Here is a 20,940-nt window from a genome sequence, read left to right as displayed (position 1 = left end):
CCGGGTCATTCTACCATTCAGCGAGTGAGTGAGTGAGTGTTTTAGCATTATTCCAGCAATATCACGTCGGGGGACACCAAAAATGGGCTTAACACATTGTACCCATGTAGGGAATCGAACACATTAACTAGGCTACACCGCCCCTTTATCATTCATTGTATTAATGTTTCCTTAGTCAATGGTCAAATTAATGGCACCGGGTTTTGGTCATTTTTGCTTGAACGTCTGAGTGTCTCGGACCAAGTGGTTGACAGTAAGAACAACGATGAGTTTGGAAGAGCTATTGTGTCGCCTGCATTAGTTAGCGCCAAGATATTATATCTAATTTGTCAAAATAATCTTTTGTAATATCATGAATGAACGAAATAATTTTTATTTTCCCCGACATGATGATTATTTTGCACAGCGTCGTGTGTGCATTTAATAGCAAGGTCAGTGTCTTATCGGGTAGGAGCGGGGTGGGCAACGGGTTGGAGATTTCAGTTTACGTCAAGATCTTAAAATATACATGTAGGAGTCAGTTCCAGTGAGTGCGGAGACCGCCTCCGTGGTCTCGTAGTAGAGCGTTCGTCCGGAGGGAGGGAGATCCGGGGTTCGATCCCCGGCCGCGTCATACCAAAAGACGTTAAAATATGGTACTTGTTGTTACCCTGCCTGGCGCTCGGCATTAATGACTAAGACAAGGACTGGTCGGCCCAGAGTCAGTATACTGTGTATGAGTGGGGTATTCATGTTTAACAGCAGCATGGTATCTCAATGGGCTAGCTCTATATAATCGGCATCAGTCCGGACTAGAACAAGCAGCCACATATGAATGCACGTCGCTATATAAGTGCAATAATCTGGGACGCGACATTAATCCCGATTTCACCTCACCTCCAGTGTGTGCGCTGTTGCCTCTTTATGGCAGATGTAACATGTGTATTGACCTGTACAGAATAACTACCGTTATAGCAACTCTATACTAGTATGTACGTCAACAGGCGTGGGAGTCCTGCCTCGGTCTTCTTGTGTACAAATAAACCGGAACAAGTCAAATGCAATAAAACGGCCAGAAATCTTAAAACTTGAATCAATACTGTTATTGATGAAACATAACAACTGCACTGAACTATGTAGGTTAATTGCATTAAGGCCTGTTTCAGCTGCTCAGTGTTGATGTGTGTGTGTGAGATATATATACCAGTTTAACCAGAGACCAAATAAGGAAGAGAATCATATTGATATCAACTTCTTTAGTTTGAGGAACCTTTATTTGACATCCATACATTCTCTTCCTTACGTGTTTCGGGGCAGTCGGGTAGCCTAGTGGTTAAACCGTTCGCTCGTCACGCCGAAGACCCAGGTTCGATTCTCGACATGGGTACAATGTGGGAAACCCATTGCTGGCGTTCTCCGCCGTGATATTGCTGGAATATTGCTAAAAGCGGCGTAAAACCATACTCACTCACTCACTCACTTCCTTGCGCGTTTAACTTCTAACTGCCATTCAAAGACTTGGGACAATATACGTTGTTCAACCAAACCATGTCCGGCGATAACTGTAAGGCCAAACAACGGTCAGTCCCAGCGCCAGTGGTTTTATTCTTTGCACAATATTAAGCGGCGTTTCATCGTACATCCTTTTGACTTTTGAAAATATAGGCGATAAAGTGTTTTGATATGGTCCCTGAGACAGTCTTTTGTACAACTACATATTGTGCTCTCTTCGTAATCAAGCCAAAGTGATGTCTTGTTTGTTTCTGTGTTTTTTAACTCTGCGAGTCAGGAATGTTTTAATTAAACAGAATCCCAGGAGGGCTACCATGACTGTGGCCAAGAACGCAACGATCGATTTGTTCCCAGAACACTCTCAATACCTGAGCGGGGCATCATTCACATCTCTTACGTTTTCGTTGTCCATTTACAAAGAGAAATGATGCAATTGTAAATCCTCGATAGGGACACGTACATTATATAGTCCGGCCCCGATGAAGCATACATGCAAATAGATGTTCATTTCAGTGGTAATGCAGTGTAAACCACATCTGGAAAACACGATTTCAGAGCTTTCCGTTCGTGTATTTGTGTGGGTCCATGAAGCAGAAATATTAATGATTATACACCCATAGAACAACGCGACAACTATTGTCCATGAACAATCTCGCCAGGATTTAGAATGCAGACATTTATCAAATTCCCCAGTCTAATTCCTCAATCACAAGCTATAGAGGTGAAATGCACCTTTGAACCGTACGGGATATACCGACTGGGGTTTCGTGATGTCACGAGATTGCTTGATGTTGTTGTCAAGAATATAGCATCGACGAGGAACGTTAATTTGAACCTGACCATTGAGTCGTGGGACGGGCAAGGAAAACGACCAGAATGAAAAGAGTAAAAACTCCCCTATGCATTATGTCTTTCGTATTATATAATTTCCTAGATAAATCTCCATAGTATTGCTAAAACAAAATTAAAATATGCATAGATATTGTTCCAGCTAGTGCTGCAAAATCAGATCTATCTTTTTTTAACTTAATATTACTTTGAGCCAAAATATATTTTTCGAAAAAACACATTGCAACAATATAATTTTTTTGATTGGTGAAAAATTTACCGAAAACACTCGTTATGTGCAAAACATAACTATAACACCCGTATCAAATACATCACCATCGAATAACCATTTCTTGTTTGTTTCATATCAAACATGAGTGTATACTTTCTTTTGCCCGGCAGTATATATTGTTTTGTATTGATACGCGACCTCACAATGTTACAATCAGATCACAAAGTATCGATATTTCGATTGACGGCTAGCAGCCCCAACACATATTCATAAACTGGTACAACTGCATTCACTGTTATCTTTTCAATATCACCCAGAGACTGTCTTCATGACTTACACGTGGCTGCACTTATAATTCAGGGAAAATCCACCTACTGCACCGTTTAGGGTCAAACAGTTTAACCTGTGTCTTGGTCACATTTCAACTGCTGGAATCGATGAAACCGCCTTATTAGCACTATAAGATTTCCATAGGAAGCAGATGAACATCAATATATGTAGGCTAGGTCTGGCTATATCGATCAGACTTAGTTTGCAAATTACATCTGTATTTGAAACTGTACTGAATGTTGCCAATTCAGTGTTTAAGAATATAAAGTCCTAACGAAGGAGCGAGTTCGAACAACTGGCAGTCCAACAAAGCAACTCACAAACGTCGATATTTCACTCAATCATGGCGAGGATCGTTAAAATTGTTGTTAATGAACTTTCGACTGTGAAGTATTGTACTTAAATATTTCTCTGTATATATCCCACATGTCTTCACGTATATCGCTTTGAACAGTGAATTTGATTTCTTGGCAAAAGTGCCCGTAAGTATTGGTTGAGACAGCCTCATCTGTTTCATAGTTAGGTCTATGCATAAAGATTCAGTGTGACAAAATACTCTCCACAAGATTGTATGACAAGAGGGATGACTTCGACATTCCAATAATCATCTTTTAAGTCTGTTTATGTCGAGCAAAATTCCTGCAGTTCCAGCCCTTGGTGTCTACATTTCAAAACTGCTGAGTTCGCGCATTCTCTTTATACCAAGATTTCAAAGAGCGTCACACGACTCGTGCTCGGAAGTTGGTTACAACATTCAATTCCCAAGAAAAGTTGTCAAATAAATCTACGGTAGATGCGTGGAGGACATTTCCAAATTTGACGCATCAGCGCTAACTATGATGTCAGATGCAATTCCCTATTTTGACTTGGACCATATGTTCCCGTATTTTTTCAGGTGAACATTTGACTTGCCTTTGCATGTGTTTGTGACGGATGCCATCGATGGGGCAGGCCTTACGCTAACCTTTTCGCGAACACCTGGTGTCATTACTATCTGATAGTGATTCATAAACATATACTCATGATATAGGAAAAATCGTACAATCGAGAATATGGAAAAGGAATGTGTCGCTTTTATTAAAGAAAACTGCCGACCAAAAGGAAGTATACACTTGAAATTTGGATTTGACCAAAAGATTTCAAACTTTATCAAAGCATTACTGAGCTGAAAACAGTCACCGAAACACTGCAAACTTAAAGTCCCAAACACCAATATGATACCCGTATAAAACACATCACCATCGAATACAGTTCTAGCCACCAACAAATTTTCTTTAGCCCGGGACCTTTGTTTAGTAATGTATTACTCTGTGTGTTCTTATTTTATTAGAACGTGGTTAAAACGAACATAACGTACTAACGGTTATATCGAAATATTTAAAAGCCATGACGGCTTTAACAGCTACTGTCATATAGAGTTCACGCGATTGACGAATTCTGTACATCGACGACTTAACGGTTGTGTAGCTCACATACTGAATTCTAGCGTCACAATATTGTATTACTGTTGTTTCTTAGATTGCCAAAACTATTCTGTGACTACTGACTTACATACTGTGAAGTTCCTATGTATTAGGGCCACACACGTCGACAAGTTCAAGCACTGGGAGGAATGAACTACGGATGTAACGAACAACTTTCAGCAGTCCTTTACCGTTCGTTATAACCGTGTTTACTATGTACTGTGTATATTTGTTGATGAAATAATCAGAAGTAGTTTGTAGAATACGAGTACTAACGAATACACAATGCCATTTAGAAAGTGGTTAAATGTAACTAATGTTATATTTGGGATAACACTTTCTTAGTAAAGTACAGATTCTAGTACTTTTTTGGGTTGAGTCCCGTCCAGGATTCGAACCCACACCTGCCAGGGTGAGGCACTTAATCGCCAGCACCCAAAGTCAGCGATCTAACCCACTCAGCCACCGAGGCGATTAAGTGCCTCACCCTGGCAGGTGTGGGTTCAAATCCCGGACGGGACTCAACCCAAAAAAGTACTAGAATCTGTACTTTACTAAGAAAGTGTTATCCCAAATATAACATTAGTTACTAGTACTAACGACTATTAATTCTGCATTGGTCTTCAAATCATACCACACAAAATATGAAAGAGATAGTAGGGATCCTTGGGTAGTGTATGCTGAAACAACCGAGTGGAATGTCAGTGTGTACTGATGCTAATCTCAAAGTGAAATGATGGTAAATATGCACTGACAGCATCGTCAAACAATCAGCTACATTCAGTACCCACATGGATTAGCATTGGTCTTCAGCAACCCATGCTTGTCGTAAGAGGCGACTAACGGGATCGGGTGGTCAGGCTCGCTGACTTGGTTGATGCATGTCATCGTATCACAATTGCGTGGATCGATGCTCATGAAATCAATCACTGGGTTGTCTAGTCCGGACTCGATTATTTACAGTCCGCTGCCATATAGCTGAAATATTGCTGAGTGCGGCGTTAATGAACAAACAAATAAACAAACAACAGTACCTACATGACCTGTTTTTTCAATACGTGATTAGTGTGTGTTTCAGTCTGCCTCTGTCTATGTCTACATTGCGGAGACAGTTAATTATCTCCGGTTACTTCATTAGCATACTGAACTATTGGACTATGTCGGTAGAGTATGTATGTTGGGTGTATACTTGACGCTAGATGGCGACTGTATGAGTGTGGTTGCACGAACGAACAGGTGATATACTGTACAGGGTCGCATCTAACAAAAGTGTGAGTGAGCTTGGTTTAACGCGGCTTTGAACAGTATTACAGTTATGTCACGGCGTGTCTGCTTGATGTGGGAGGAAATCCCGAAGTGATGCAGGTATTAGACGTCTAACTCTTTGGCGAAACCCACGAGCACGGGTGCAGACAAATGGAGAAACACACCGGGATTCGAACCCATGATCATAGGTTTCTGGCACTCTGCACAAAGACTTGTGGCTGGGTCATCTGTGCTCCCAAACCATTTGAAGTTACCAAAGGGAATGCCATATCTTTTACTTATGTTCCCCGTGAAGATCCGAGTAGAGTGTGGCGTTAAACTACAAACAAGCAAACAAACTTCCACCTATGTTTCTCATCAGTAGCGGATTATGTGGGTGTTGGGGTATGACGTCGCTTCATCCAGGTGTCATGCTTTCAAAGGGAAATAACTCTTGTTTCTTTGTGTTGCAGAGGAATATGGCGGGGAGCACACTGATTGAGGACCCGGGGATCCCCCTGGTCGGGCGTCGGAAAGGCAAGTTCGCCAAGTACGTAGACGAGGACAGTATGAGTCAGTCGAGCAATGGCCCCCTGTCCCCAGCTGTAACGAGATTTGACAACATCAGCTACAAGCTCAGTCGAAGGAAAAAACTCCTCAACAGACGCCGGATGATTGTTAACCTTGAGTTCACTCTCGCCATGGTTGGAATCATCTTGATGTTTGTGGAAACCGAGTTGTTCCTGAACAAAGTCTATAGTAAGAGGTCCGTTGCTTCTCTTGTCATTAAGTCTGGCATCTCCATCAGCACGCTCTTCCTTCTTGCTGCGGTCGTTGCTTACCATGTCACCGGCATCCAAATCAACCAGACTGACAATGGTCTTGACGACTGGAGGTTGGCTGTGACGTCTTTTACCTACGTGAGGATAGGCTTCGAATTGGCCGTGTGCGCCATCCATCCATTCCCTGGTCGAATCGTCCTGGGCTACTTCGACACAAAGGGCAATGCAACAGAGGTATCTATAGACGCTGTGCTGTCTATATTGATGCTGATGAGGCTGTACCTCGTAGCCAAGCTGTTGGTGGTCCACAGTCGACTGCTTACAGACACGTCTACCCAAAGTCTAGGCGCGCTCAACAAGGTCAAAATCAACACGGTGTTTGTATTCAAAGCTCTCATGTCGGAAAAACCAGGCACAATGTTAATTGCAATTATGTGTATAATATTTGTCGTCAACAGCTGGGCCCTACGCACATGTGAGGGATACTACCACCCCGACCATGAGCACACCAACTTTCGGAATGCCATGTGGGTCATAGCCATCACGTTCCTCACTGTTGGCTATGGAGATATAACCCCAAACAGCGACTGCGGGCGGTTTATTGCAGTTACAACCGGTTTGATGGGCGTTGGCACCACGGCTCTCTTGGTAGCTGTCTTGGCTCAGAAGCTGGAGCAGACGAGAGCTGAGAAATACGTCCACAACTTCGTGTCTCGGATACAGCTGGACAAGAAGAGGAAGCACGCTGCAGCAGACGTCATCAAGAACCTGATGATGTTATGGAGGCTCAAACGAAAGGGAAATGTCTCAGACTACCAGCACCGCCGAGCCTACGGAAAGCTTCTCAAAGCCATCCATTCCATGAGGAACGCTAAGAACGAGAGATTGATGATCGGCGAAAATGCTGTGGGTGTAATAGAAATCTCCAAAGGTGTAAATGATGTTTTTGAATTAGTTGACAATGTGGATACGGAGCAGAAGGATGTCAAGACGAGAGTGGAGGCTATGGAGGAGAAACTTGGCCGGATAGACAACAAATTGGACGCTATCCACCAGGCACTAGTTAGAAAGTGATAGCATTTTAACAAATCTTTAAATTTGCCAAGATATGTGTGACTACGGTCTAATGGGCTGGTCGTGCCTTGTATGTCAATCTGTGTGAGCATAGGGCGTGAGTTCTTGATATTTTGGATTTTTAGGAAAACGATTTTCATGTAATGAAATCCTAACTTCGTAGTATATGTGGATTTTTATTAATGTTATTACCATACAGCGGTAATATTTACTTAGGTTTCTGTGTATGAGGATAGCTCCAGTGGCATCACTGCAAGATCCTCTGCTCATTTAAACAGTAAAGAGCTCCAGGGATCACTTGATCTATGAAGGACATCTAAACAGTACAGGGTTCAAGGATTGTTCGATCTATGAAGGACATATAAGCAGTAAAGAGCTTCAGGGATCACTTGATCTATGAAGGACATCTAAACAGTACAGGGTTGAAGGATTATTCGATCTATGAAGGACATATAAGCAGTAAAGAGCTCCAGGGATAACTTGATCTATGAAGGACATATAAACAGTATAGGGTTCAAGGATTATTCGATGTATAAAGGACATATAAGCAGTAAAGAGCTCCAGGGATCACTTGATCTATGAAGGACATCTAAACAGTACAGGGTTGAAGGATTATTCGATCAATGAAGGACATATAAGCAGTAAAGAGCTCCAGGGATCAAATGATCTATGAAGGACATCTTAAAAATACAGGGTTGAAGGATTATTCGATCAATGAAGGACATATAAGCAGTAAAGAGCTCCAGGGATCAAATGATCTATGAAGGACATCTTAAAAATACAGGGTTAAAGGATTATTCGATCTATGAAGGACATATAAGCAGTAAAGAGCTCCAGGGATCACTTGATCTATGAAGGACATCTTAACAATACAGGGTTCAAGGATTATTCGATCTATGAAGGACATATAAGCAGTAAAGAGCTCCAGGGATCACTTGATCTATGAAGGACATCTTAACAATACAGGGTTCAAGGATTATTCGATCTATGAAGGACATATAAGCAGTAAAGAGCTCCAGGGATCACTTGATCTATGAAGGACATCTTAACAATAAAGCTCTCCGGGGATGGTTAACCAAAACCACTATCAGGTCTGGACAAAAAGACTCAGTGTTTCAGTGTTTCCATCGATTGGTACTGACACAGATGATCAGAAAATAAAGAAAACCTAGATTTCATCTTCGAGAGGCCTTTTATACAGGAGCTTGTATTTGATAACATGATCAAGGAAACATTTGATTGTCTGAGGTTTGATTGTTTGATCTTCCGCACTAGTTAGTATGGCAGCTGGGAACGTAGACTAGATACTATCCTGACATCTGCTTCAGAACAGTAACATTACTAGTCTTGTAGCCGGGGCTCATAATTGCTTGCTGTGATATGTAGAGGAACCTAGACCATCTGACTGCACACATATGAAGTAGAGATGCTTTGTCAGTTATGGGGAATCAATCGGTGAAGAGTACTCGTTATGGAATTATATGGTTCAATACTTCAGGCCACTTACATGCCAAATGTCAGCATTATCAAATATGTAAATACCTTACTTTAGTTCTAATTTACTGATCTTTGTTCATAGTTGTGCTGGCGCGTCATTTTTTAATCTTCTTTATTTTTACCTTATTTGTGTTAGTTCTTAGTTCTGACCAAGCACTATGTTTAGTCCATGTTTGCTGGCTATGGTCACAGATTATATCAGCAAGCATCGTATGTTCCAAACGACCACAAAATAACCACTGTGATAGTTTATAGATACAATAATGTGTTTTCTGTGAAAAAATTGGACTATTCGTTATCCTAAAATTACAATATCTTTTTAATCTTAATCCAACGTTTTTCTTTACCGTTAATTACTTTCTTTCTCAAAACGTCTCTTTACTATTGATCATGTTTAAATACACGGTGTCTTTATTACCACATATTGGTTATCAACAAAGCTGGCGGTTAAGTTGAGGTCTGTCGCTTGTTGGGAACGGATGGCCCAGTCGTCTTAGGCACCGCAGTTTGCTGTGCAGAGTTGCGTCTCTTGGGTACGAAGAAACCTATGATTGTGGGTTCGAATCCCGTTCAACCCGATTATGTTTCTAGGTTTGTCAGCACCATACCCGCGCTCGTAGGTTTCACCAAAGTGGTAAACGTCTGAGACCTGCATCACTTCGGGCTTTCCTCTCACATTAAGCTGACACGCCATGATATAACTGGAATACTGTTAAAAGCGGCAGAAACCACAACTCATCCACTCACTCACTCATTCACTCACTACATCAAATAGATAATTAAAACACGCAATACAGTTAACCCTGGGTAAAACGAAGTCGGATACAGCGAATACTCGGTTACAACAAAATAGACGTTCTATTATGAAGAGGGGATTGGCGTGTATTCGGTTATAATAATTAAAATAGCTCATTTATAAATTGTGGCTTTCAAATCGTCACAACAACCACATTATCAACTCTATGGAAATAAAATGTACATATTTAGATAGATGTAATACTATTTCCGCATGTACTTAAGTCGCGTTCCATCATGTAGCGCTTCCTTTGAAAATAATACTGCATATAAGTGTATTCGTCATGAACGTTGATAAATATCATCGACGCATGGTATATTGACCTCGGATATCACAAAGTTCACCCACGGCCCATATTCATTACGTACGTATCCAATCTCTAAGTGACTTTTATCGAAGGCGTGCTTTGGTCGAGATATCGCGATTCTACAATCACATGTATATTCCTTTACCCTTCCTTACCCTGTTATGTTGTTGTTGTTGTTGTTGTTGTTTATTTCTGTTAATGGTGATGTTATTTCCTTTACGAATATTGTTACCCATAGTCCTATTGCACGCATGTTCACAATAAACTTGGCACCATCTTCCCGAGGCACCCTTGCCGAACTAGACAGGATCGATCGTAGCTTCACCAGTGGCTTTTACGAGTTAAGCCCCTTCTATGCCTCTCCTATGGACCAATCAGATTCAACTTCTCGTATCACTTGCTTGTGCTTCAAACAAAATGGCGGCGCCGAGTCAAGACGATCTGATCGAAAATCAAGATCTACATTGTGATAAAACGAGTCTTACATCGCGAAGTGCATCACATCACGTGAGCACCTTGATTAAATACATGAAAAGATTTAGAAAATATCTGTTGACAAGAAGTTGGCGGTGCAAATGCTTTGCAAATCCTGCAATCGACCGAAATCTGCATGACAGTTTACGAACCGGATTTTGATTTCGTTGCGCAATTTTGATTGGACTATGCATAGACTCGTTAGTCCAGCCAAAATGTAACTCCATAATACCAGCCTTATTCGGCAAGGGTGGAAACTGGACTTTTAAAGTCAGTTAATATAACTCTATTGCCCCGGGAAGATGACTTGGCACCGAATCTGCTTTGTCGAGTGGACACATGCAAACCGTCTGCCCCTGCTAGTGTTATCAACTGCACGGATTATGCAAATCCGCGGGTTCAGTTGTTAGGTAGTGATTTTACTTTAACTGCTTGGCAGCAGTTACGAATATCTGTAACAGAAAGTTATATATAACCCTTATATCTTTATCGCATATGATGTTAGTTAGATTTGATTTGATTTACATGGATCAGATCTTAAGGCGAGTTGTATAACCAGTGTATGTATCATTACCTCGCCTCAACGTCACAATGTTATTTATTCAAATTTCAAACTATTGTTTATTATGTGTGTTATACCACAAGGGAATGTATTGTACTTGTATACCGTGGTGCGTGTATCACTATACTGACATTCCAGTGATGTGTGGAATATGAGATGTAACATGCAGTGTCAATAAAGTTGTTCATGTTGGTCACAGTGTGGTCTTGTTATATTGCTGGAATATTGCTCAAAGCGGCATAAACTATACCCGCACGCTCAAACCTTTGGGATTCAGGGTTAGAATTGGTCCCCAGAAACCAATGCTGGGCATCGTTCCACAAAGCGATCTCAGCGCTACGACTATCGTACGCCAATGTTGAAGTATGGGAGTTATGGTCACCTTAGCGCTGGCCGTGATCTGAAATGGGGTTTAACGTCTCGTTCAAGATTATTGCGCTTACATTGCGACATGTGTGTGTGTATGTGTGTGTGTGTGGGCCTGCCTGCGTGCGTGCGTGTGTGTGGCTGCTTGTACTAGTACGGACTAATGCCGAGTTTATAGTGCTAGCCCACTGTGATACCATGCCACAGTTTAACACGAATACCCCACTCAGACACAGTATACTGACTCCGAGCCGACCAGTCCTTGATTTAGCCCGTAATACCGAGCGCCAGACAAGGTAACAACAAGTACCATCGGTTAACGTCTTTTGGTATGACGCGACCGGGGATCGAACCCAGGACATTCCGCTCTCCGGGAAGACGCTGTACCACTATAGATGCGATCTGCTGGTTGTAAGGGGCGAGTTAATGGGTCGGCTGGTCGGTGCCTGGCGAATAAGTGTCATCATACCCCCATGGCGAAGGAGATGCTTGTAATATCAATCACTGTTTGCCTGGTTGGTTATTTCCAGGCCGACGTCATATAGCTCAAATATTGCTGGGCGCGGCGTTAAATAACCATATCTCTATGTTACATTATTCGTAAACTGACTCTCCTAAAATATTCTGGACAGGACGGATGGACAGACATGAACATGAAGACACCAGACGCTGGTACCCAAACTCTAGTATATATGATGTAGATATAACGATGAATCAACATAGACAGACACACTTGAAGTAGGAAATAACTTTGTCTTTCCAAAACCCGCGCACTATAACGCATGAACACCTTGACCATAGAGTATATGTAGCTATACACGTCGATAACGCGGTAGCGAACGCGTAACGCACCGTGGGTGGAGCTCTAGCGTTGACAATCAAAGGGAGGCAACTCTGCATATATAGGGAAAATAGAGTGCCCGTCCAAGTAAAAGTTAATGCGTTCGTTCGTCACGCGGAAGGCCTCGGGTTCGATTCCCCACATGGGTACAATGTGTGAAGCCCGTTTCTGGTGTCCCCCGCTATGATATTGCTGGAATAGTGCTAAAAGTGGCGTAAAACAATATTTTCACTGACCTACTTCAATTAAAGGCGGTTATCAATCATGTAGATTATTTCTTTGATGATTGTAATATAGGACGAAGGGGATTCGTCCGTTTATAATATAGTTTATGTGTGGCGAAAAAGAGGTTTTAACAGTCGGATTATTTTATGAACGTTTTTGAACATTTAATTAGTTTAATGTGAAAAATTCCTCAGAATCACAATTCACAACTGATATCAGTTGACTATCAAGTATACATTATGTATCTTAACTCATCAACAGAAAACATTGTCGCGATTCATCTTTGTTTGTTGTCCAAATAAAAAGTGTTACTACGAGCGGAACGAAGCGCATATATATTTTGAATTGCTCCACAAAGCTCTCTAGATCCCTCAATCCCCTGGAGCGGCTAGAGTCTTGATCGATAATAATTTTGGACCATGGGACATGGATGATCGAATGGGAATTACATGCATGGACGATTTGTTCAAAGTGTTTGGTTTTTATCATATGGTTTAAGGTGACAACGCGGAGTACTTACGGAGTACTTACGTTTAAAATTCAAACACGTCCACGATATTTCGCTGCAATAATGATTGGGAGATGTGTTCTCTTGAAAGGCAATTATTGCAATGACATACCTGAATATGTTTTACGTACGCTTCTGTGACTATTGAAGAGGCGTGAGTGAGATGGTTTTACGCCGCTTTTAGCAATAGTCCAGAAACGTGAAGGTTTTACGTGGCGTTCAAGATTATTGCGTGTGTGTGTGTGTGTGTGTGTGTGTGTGTGTGTGTGTGTGTGTACTACGAGCCGACTAATCCTTGATTTTAGCCCCTTAATGCCAAGCGCCAGGCAGGGTAACAACAAGTACCATGACGCGTCTGGGGATCGAACCACGGACCTTCCGCGGGCGGACGCTACCACTAGACCACGAAGCCGGTCTCCAGATACATGAATGGTGAGAACACCAGAAATGGGCTTCACACATGGTACCCATGGGGAGAATCGAACCCGGGTCTTCGACGCGACGAGGGAACGCCTTAACCACTAGGCTACCCGACCGCCCCATTCACACACAGTTTTGTACAGACATAGTATTAGCCCAGTGCGTTTTCCTATTGTAAATATCATATATGAAGAATAAAAAATGCATTATACGAGCCTTTGTCCAGCATAATATATATTATATATTCATGATGTATTTTTACGATGCAAACACATATGAGGGTAATAATTTTTTTATCATATAATGTCGATGGTTTAAGTAACTGAAGTAATCTTAGAAACCGCGTATGAATACAATGCTAGAGTGAACCGCCCCGATTAGAATATAGTGCCATATAATTTGAAGCCACGTTTGCGAAAAGAAACCGCTAAACATCTAGTAATACCTATATTATATTGACATCAGTATATTGAGCAAGTAGCCATTGCATCAATGCATGGAGCTTATCAAAATTAATGCCTTCTAGGGTACTTCATTTCCATATTCATCGGATCGTCATACCAAGTTTATCGGATTGGTTTAACGCATCGATAACTCTATCCATTACATTGTATATGCAATTCTGCAGTAGCCATACTGTATAGATACGCCACGTATTAATGTTGTAGTTTCTTTAGTTAATGTATATAAATTATAATTTACAGATGGCTATAATGACATGAATTTAAGCTCCGCCAATTCAGGGCTAGGACTGACACACAATAGTTATTCGGACATAATTGTCTGCTTAAACAGTCCTTAAACACCGTGTGATGCCCGCGTACCGCGACAAAAAGTCATGGAGCTGTTTGAAACAATACACAACTATTCCAAAACAGATACAGTGACACTTAAAACAGTTCATAGTTTTTATTTTCAACAATGACAACGTTTCACAATATGAAAATAATGTTTATATCATATATTGGGAGTAATTATAATGACTAGAATAATCTATTAAGATTAATAACAAGAATAGTACTTCGATTTGGATAATTGTAATTACAGATGATAATATTTACAAACAAACTAATAGAAACAATTTCAACATGGCCATAAACACAATAAATAGAAGGATAACTGACATTGATTCAAAGTTCTCAAACTGTGGAGGATCGTGGAATACTTCCACCTCGTGACAGTCTTCAAACACAGACAGGGATGCTGATGAGTTCGAGTGATAGCTTGTAGTGGACATAACTTCAGAGCTGGAGCTATTTCCGTCCGGTTCCAGGGTGACTGACGACACGTGACAAGGTGAGACACTGCAGCGCCCCCTGTATGTTGTGGTCTGTACAGAGTGATAGCTGTCACCAGATAGTTCTGCATGGAGATGGGTGGACCTCTTGGGCGTTATTACCCACGACTGACTTTCATCACCAGATAGTTCATCATCTGCATCATATTGGGTGGACGGACAAGGAGCCGAGCATCTTTGAAGGCGGCATGTAGATATCGGGACGCCATGTTCGGATGGAGTAGATGAGTCTTCACTACTGGTAGAAGATGAGGAGTGGCTTGGGTGTTGTTCATACACTGACTTGGATGCTGCATATATGTCCATACATGGGGAGGTGGCATTGCTTTCACTCGATACATGTATGGCAACCTTAAGGTTTGCTGGTGGGTTCACAGAGTCCCGTGGAGACGGTGTCCTGGATCTGCATAGCATGCTGGTGGGCAGGACATTTTCATTTTCATCAAGGTCACGTCCCATCTTGTTACCGGAACATTCAGCTACCCTGTTTCCCTCATCAAACGCTGACATCTCAAGATTAGTCTGTATCCGACCATCAGACAACACAAATATTTCGAGATGATCATTGAAGATCTTGTCCACCATGAACGCCAAGTCCTCAGCGTTGATCCTGAGACTGATGTCTTCCACCATGCATCGCTTCACTGCTGGAACAAGGGCATTAAACCCTCCAAAGTCCGAGAGTACCATGAAGAGAAACCCTACACTGTGAATATCTGACTTCATGCAGGATACACCGCCATTACGAACCTCAGGGGCCAGGTATAGGTACCGATTGTCAGTGACTCTTCCAGAGATTTTTACCCCGTGTCCATATCTTGCTTGGCCAAAGTCACAATATTTGACTTTTGGAATGCCACTGGTGATGTCTAACAGAACATTATTTGCCTTGATATCGTTGAGGAGCACGCCAAGATTGTGAATCTCCCGCAGCCCCTCAGCAAGTTGTCTGGCAATGTGGAGTAGACATATGGGGGCCAACCTGCCTTTCCTGTCCCACAGGTACCTCTCCAGGGTCAGGCCGTCCCCAACACATTCCATGAGAATACCATATGCTTCCCCCACGCCGCCATCACTCACTACCCCAAAACACGAAGGGACGTACCCGGTCCTTGAGAGAAACAACAACATTCTGGCTTCTTCAAAGATGGCATCAACCTGACTTTTACAGTCAAAGATTTCTTTCACCACAATGTTCTGTGTGCCTCCTTGGCTGTCGCTAAGTTTGGCCCGGATGACACGACCAAACGAACCTCTTCCCAGAACAACCGGTAATTCGCCATACTTCAGGGTATCCTTCTTAACCATTGAACTTGGAATTATTGGCGGATTGATTAATTTGTAGATGGATGGAATTTCAAAGTCAAGTCCGAATAGAGTTTTAAAGAAGCTTGTGGGTGGAGTGTCTGCTGGGGATGAATCAAAGGAGCCCTGCTTCTCAAGAACATCCTCGGGATTATCCTCGTCTGTCAAAGAGAGACTGTTGTCTTTGTCCATGAGGGTCAAGGCCAGTTGGGTCCAACGACAACGAGGCTGCTGTCTTGGGCATGGCTGTGGGGTCTGACAAAACTGCTCAAGACGGTGGTCTTCTTCAATCTCAGTGTCCTGCAGGAACATTGCCATCTGTGTCCACTTGGATGTGGTGCCGCGTGCCACTGGTTCTTGCACGTCCTCGTGGAACATTTTGCTGATCAGACCTGCATTTGTACCAAGTACCCTCTCCACAGATACAACTTCCTGCCTTACAGGGGTGCATTGTGCTGCGACACCACTGTTATTTTCGACGTTGGCGTTAACGATCGATGTTGTTGGAGTATCCTCTGTATCATCAAGGGCATATTCTGCTGCAGCAGACTTCACCATCTCTCTGAACCTCGTGACAGTGTTGGCGCGGGGCCTCTCCTTCACTAGCGGGGTGCTACCAGTGTAGCAGATGGGCTTGTACTTGAGGGCACTAGACTTCCCCAGCGAGACTCGTCGCAATACCAGGAATTCTAGTCTCTCCTCCTAAAAATGAAATAAAACATGCATTTAGGGTAGGTAAAATAACACCTTTCAGCATAAACAGACTATTACAAAATATGGCATAAAAAATGACTCACTCGCTCCCCAAAGCAAAATGGATAAAATATCGTGTCATTTCATTATTCTGCTGCTGAATAAACGTTATTGATGAAAAGAATAATATTTAAAACATTTTCGGAGTAGGGATCGAACTTGAGATCTCCTGCAGTGAACAGCTAACGAACATCTAAACTGCCGTGCAAAAGAAAGCATGCGCTTCAAAATTGGTGATGACCAAAAGAATTACAAACGTTATCAAACCGTTACACGGCTGAAAACAGTCACCGAAACACTGAAAATTTCAGATCCAAAAACACACCGATGATATCCGTATCAAATACATCGTCATCGAGTACCCATTTCTTTTCATGTTCCTCCACAATCTTTTGCCTGCAAATTTTATTTTTTGGGGGCGGATACAGTGTTGTTCATTCAGGAAAGAAAATAATAATGATCTTATATAGTTTTACTCGCACCCCCTTCTATGTTTCACTTTTGTATAAAACCTGTTCGTGATTCAGAAAATGATGGATAAATAATAGATGATGCGGTTCATACCTTGAAAAAGAAATCAAACAAATACCTCATAAACATAGGCTTTTAATTAACTTAACATATATATTTTCATTTTAGTATAAGGGACTTAAGTTAGAGTGGTTGACCAATATAATTAAAATTCTGGTTTGTCTGTACCACCCCCATTCACTAACTCATTTGTCTTTGACCACCCAAGGCAGTATTTCCAATCTTATTCAGAGAGTTGATATCATGATTACTTACTTTTGGTTTTTGGAACCATTTGGGGCCACACCATTCCGGTGCTAAACGAATCTCTTCTCCGTGCATATTGAACGAAATCAGCGTTTGATTTCACAAAATTCGCCTGCTTCTGAAGAGCGCGTCTTGACGGCAAATGCTTATGCAGCGACAATAGTGTGACGTCACAATGGTGTCCATGGTGTTCCAAAATGGTCGACTGCACTGGTATCATGGGATAATGTCAGGATAAAATATGAATCCGAAGTTAAAAGCTTCTCATTCTTTTAAAACAAAGAATAATTGAACAAGACAAGTGAGTTAGCGATGCTTCGCTAAGTTTGTCGTACATTCAATCAGGAAATAATGATGACGTCATCACTCTATGACGTCATATCAAAAAGAGCAGCTGACAATCAGGGAAGAGAACTCGCAAAACTGTTTGACAGCTTCATCTGAATAATGGCAGAAATGCGACACGCTACAGCACATTACTAAACGCCATTCTTTTTCAGTTTATTATTTCTGGAGCATACAGTTACCGTATTCAACGTAATAAGGGCCCAGGTCGCTCTAGAAATTAGAAATAGGGGGCTCTTATTAGAATTTTGGTGGAAAAAAAACCGATTTGAAAGATCGTACATTTCGTGGTTTATGCTGACAGCCTGAATGATACAAAAGAAAAGTATGTGCGTATTATACACAACCAACATATTTTTCCAGAATTGAATTGCCCGTAATTATGGACGCATATAACACACGAGTGTGTATCATACACGAAAAAATAAGTTTTGTGTACATTGATCAATCGGAAGCATCTTCCCGAGGCAAGAGAGTTAACTGACTTTAAAAATCCAGTTTCCACCCTTGCCGAACTAGGTTGGAATTACGTGGTTCGTTGGTAGCGTCACCAGTGGCTATTACCAGTTATGTCCCTTCTAAGCCTCTCCCATGGACCAATCAGATTCCACTTCTCGTATCACTTGTGTTTGCTTCACACAAAATGATGGCGCCCAGTCAGGACGATCTGATCGATAATAAAGATCTATATTGTGATAAAACGGGTCTTACATTGGAAAAGCATCAAATCACATGCACCTTAATTAAAAACATGACAAGATTTGGAAAATATCTGCTGACAACGAGTTGGCGGTGCACATGCTTTGCAAATCCTGCAATCGACCGAAATCTACACAACAGTTTACGAACCGGATTTCGATTTCGGTGCGCGATTTTGATTGGACTATGCATAGACTCGTTAGCCCAGCCAAAATGTAACTCCATTATACCAGCCTAGTTCGGCAAGGGTGGAAAATGGACTTTTAAAGTCAGTTAACTCTCTTGACCCTGGAAGGTGAATCGGAAGAGGTGCCAATTGGGATTGTTCACCAGCCAATATATTAGCAAATATTGCCGTGGGAGCTTATTAGAGCGAGTCGTTTATTACGTCGAATACGGTACATGTCAAAATATGGGATATCAGACCATGTATGGTCCGCTAACATATGGCGGAAAATGGGGGGCGGGGGACTCATGATTTCAGTAGCCAGAGAAAGACAAATAAATCACTACCGGTAATTTGTGTACTGACGGTCGGGTTTATGTCCACTGCCAAACAGGATTTCACAAACAAATGTAAGATCAGTTATTGTTACATATTTATGACACTGATACGCATTTGTGGCTATGTTTTCACTATTTAATTCCTTGTGTAAACATTTCCTTGTATTTCAATATTTATGAGTTCCGATACCGAACCACGGCTTATAAACAATCTGCAGTTTACCTCTACGAAGGTATTTCCGTGTCGCGTTGTTGTGTTGTCATCATAGGGGGTTGAGGGTAGAAGGGGGCATTCAAAAACGGTCTCCTGTCGTCCGTTTCGTTTCGTGTCCGGGACATAATTCAGAAACCGTTCAATATTTTTTCCTGACATTTTGTAATCTCATCAGGCAAGTGCCGAACAGCTCCAGCGGCACGTAAGAGGGGATACGGAGAGATCGACTCCCGCCTTGGTTGCCTGAAGTTACAGCTGCCGCATACGGTTCCTTAATGCTGCCAGCCTTTGTTGAAGTTAAAGTTGATTTGAATAGGGACTTGACTTATTTTATGTTAAGATATCCATCATGTATATGAAACTGGTGTTATGTTGTCTTAGTGAGTGAGTGAGTTGGGTTTAACGCCGCTTTTAACAGTATTCCAGTTATATCGCGGCGTGTCAGCTTAATGTGGGAGGAAAGCCCGAAGTGATGCAGGTCTCAGACGTTTACCACTTCGGTGAAACCCACGAGCACGGGTATGGTGCTGACAAATCTAGAGACATAATTGGGGCGAACCGGGATTCGAACCAACCATAGGTTTCCGGCGTGCCCAAGGGACGCAACTCTGCACAGCGAATCACGGCGCCTTAGACGACTGGGCCACCCGTGCCCCCTATGTTGTCTTAAATTAACTATGATGAACTCAATACAAATGAAAGGCGTTGAGCCAAATGAAGATAAGATCCTTATGTGTGATATTTATGATACCACGTTGGTTGGTTGTTTGGTTGTTTTACGCCGCATTCGGCAATATCCTATGTATGATAATGATATGAATACATAATATGAATGCAATGCAAATGAAAGATGAGATTAAAAACATCCTAACCTGATAATTTGTTTCTGTTGTCAGTGTGTTAACAAATGGACAGAGGTTGGTTAGTTGTAGTTTTTAAGTGTAGACAGAATGAGAAGTCACCCAACTAGCTCAGTCCCCGAGGCGGTAAATGGCCTCGTGCAAGCATATGTACTAGTATATATGTTGCTGGGGGGCTACTCTAACTACGAGTCCCCGGAATTCCATGTTAGTTTATGGGTGAGTGAGTGAGTTGAGTTTAACGCCGTTTTTAGCAATATTCCGTTTGCATCACGGCGTGTCATCTTAATGTGGGAGGAAAGCAATTTGACAGCAAATCGCTACATGAATCGAATTCTTCAACCTCTCCTTCTTCCAATCATTGACCGCCAGAGGGGGCTGTTTCAACAAGACAACGATCCACAGCTCGTGTCACGGTAGACTACCTTCATAATGCCAACATCAACGCCTTGCCCTGGCCGTAGAGATCTCCAGATCTAAACGCAATCAAACACCTCTAGGATGAAATCTATCGACGTGTCCGTCAACGTCGGAACACGCCGCAGACTCTCCCACAAAAGGCCAACCCGTTACAAGCAGAATGGCGCAGAATTCCGCAGGACAGAATTCGTACATTTATCCAGTCAGTGCCGAGGAGATGCAGAGCCGTGATTGCTGCCCGGGGCGGTCACACGAGATACTGTGTTGAGCGCAACCTTGTGGCCTTATGTGACATGACAATGAACAGTTTTCAATGCCTTTGTAC

At 42.1% G+C, this 20,940-nt stretch overlaps 2 protein-coding genes across 4 annotated transcripts in view; one reads left to right on the top strand and one right to left on the bottom strand.

Moving 5' to 3' along the window:
• LOC139454247 (small conductance calcium-activated potassium channel protein 2-like) overlaps positions 1 to 11,268 on the top strand; it is a 66,457-nt gene extending 55,189 nt beyond the window's left edge. For all 3 annotated transcript variants that reach the window (XM_071235854.1, XM_071235855.1, XM_071235856.1), the window contains exon 2: positions 6,063 to 11,268. In XM_071235854.1, coding sequence (XP_071091955.1) covers positions 6,063 to 7,445 — 1,383 coding nt within the window. In that variant the 3' untranslated portion in view covers positions 7,446 to 11,268. The remainder of the gene's footprint in view (positions 1 to 6,062) is intronic.
• A 3,230-nt stretch (positions 11,269 to 14,498) lies between these two features.
• On the bottom strand, positions 14,499 to 17,648 carry LOC139448542 (uncharacterized). The gene is made up of 2 exons (XM_071230109.1): positions 17,583 to 17,648; positions 14,499 to 16,745 (listed from the first exon to the last, which is right to left on the bottom strand). Exons 1-2 carry the CDS (start codon positions 17,646 to 17,648, stop codon positions 14,499 to 14,501), a joined length of 2,313 nt encoding a protein of 770 aa, XP_071086210.1.
• Between the last annotated feature and the right edge of the window lie 3,292 nt (positions 17,649 to 20,940).

Source organism: Haliotis cracherodii, unplaced genomic scaffold, assembly GCF_022045235.1.
Source record: "Haliotis cracherodii isolate W230 unplaced genomic scaffold, xgHalCrac1.p SCAF_10, whole genome shotgun sequence".
NCBI classification, from domain to species: Eukaryota; Metazoa; Mollusca; class Gastropoda; order Lepetellida; family Haliotidae; genus Haliotis; species Haliotis cracherodii.
This window is presented reverse-complemented; position numbering and strand designations above follow the sequence as displayed.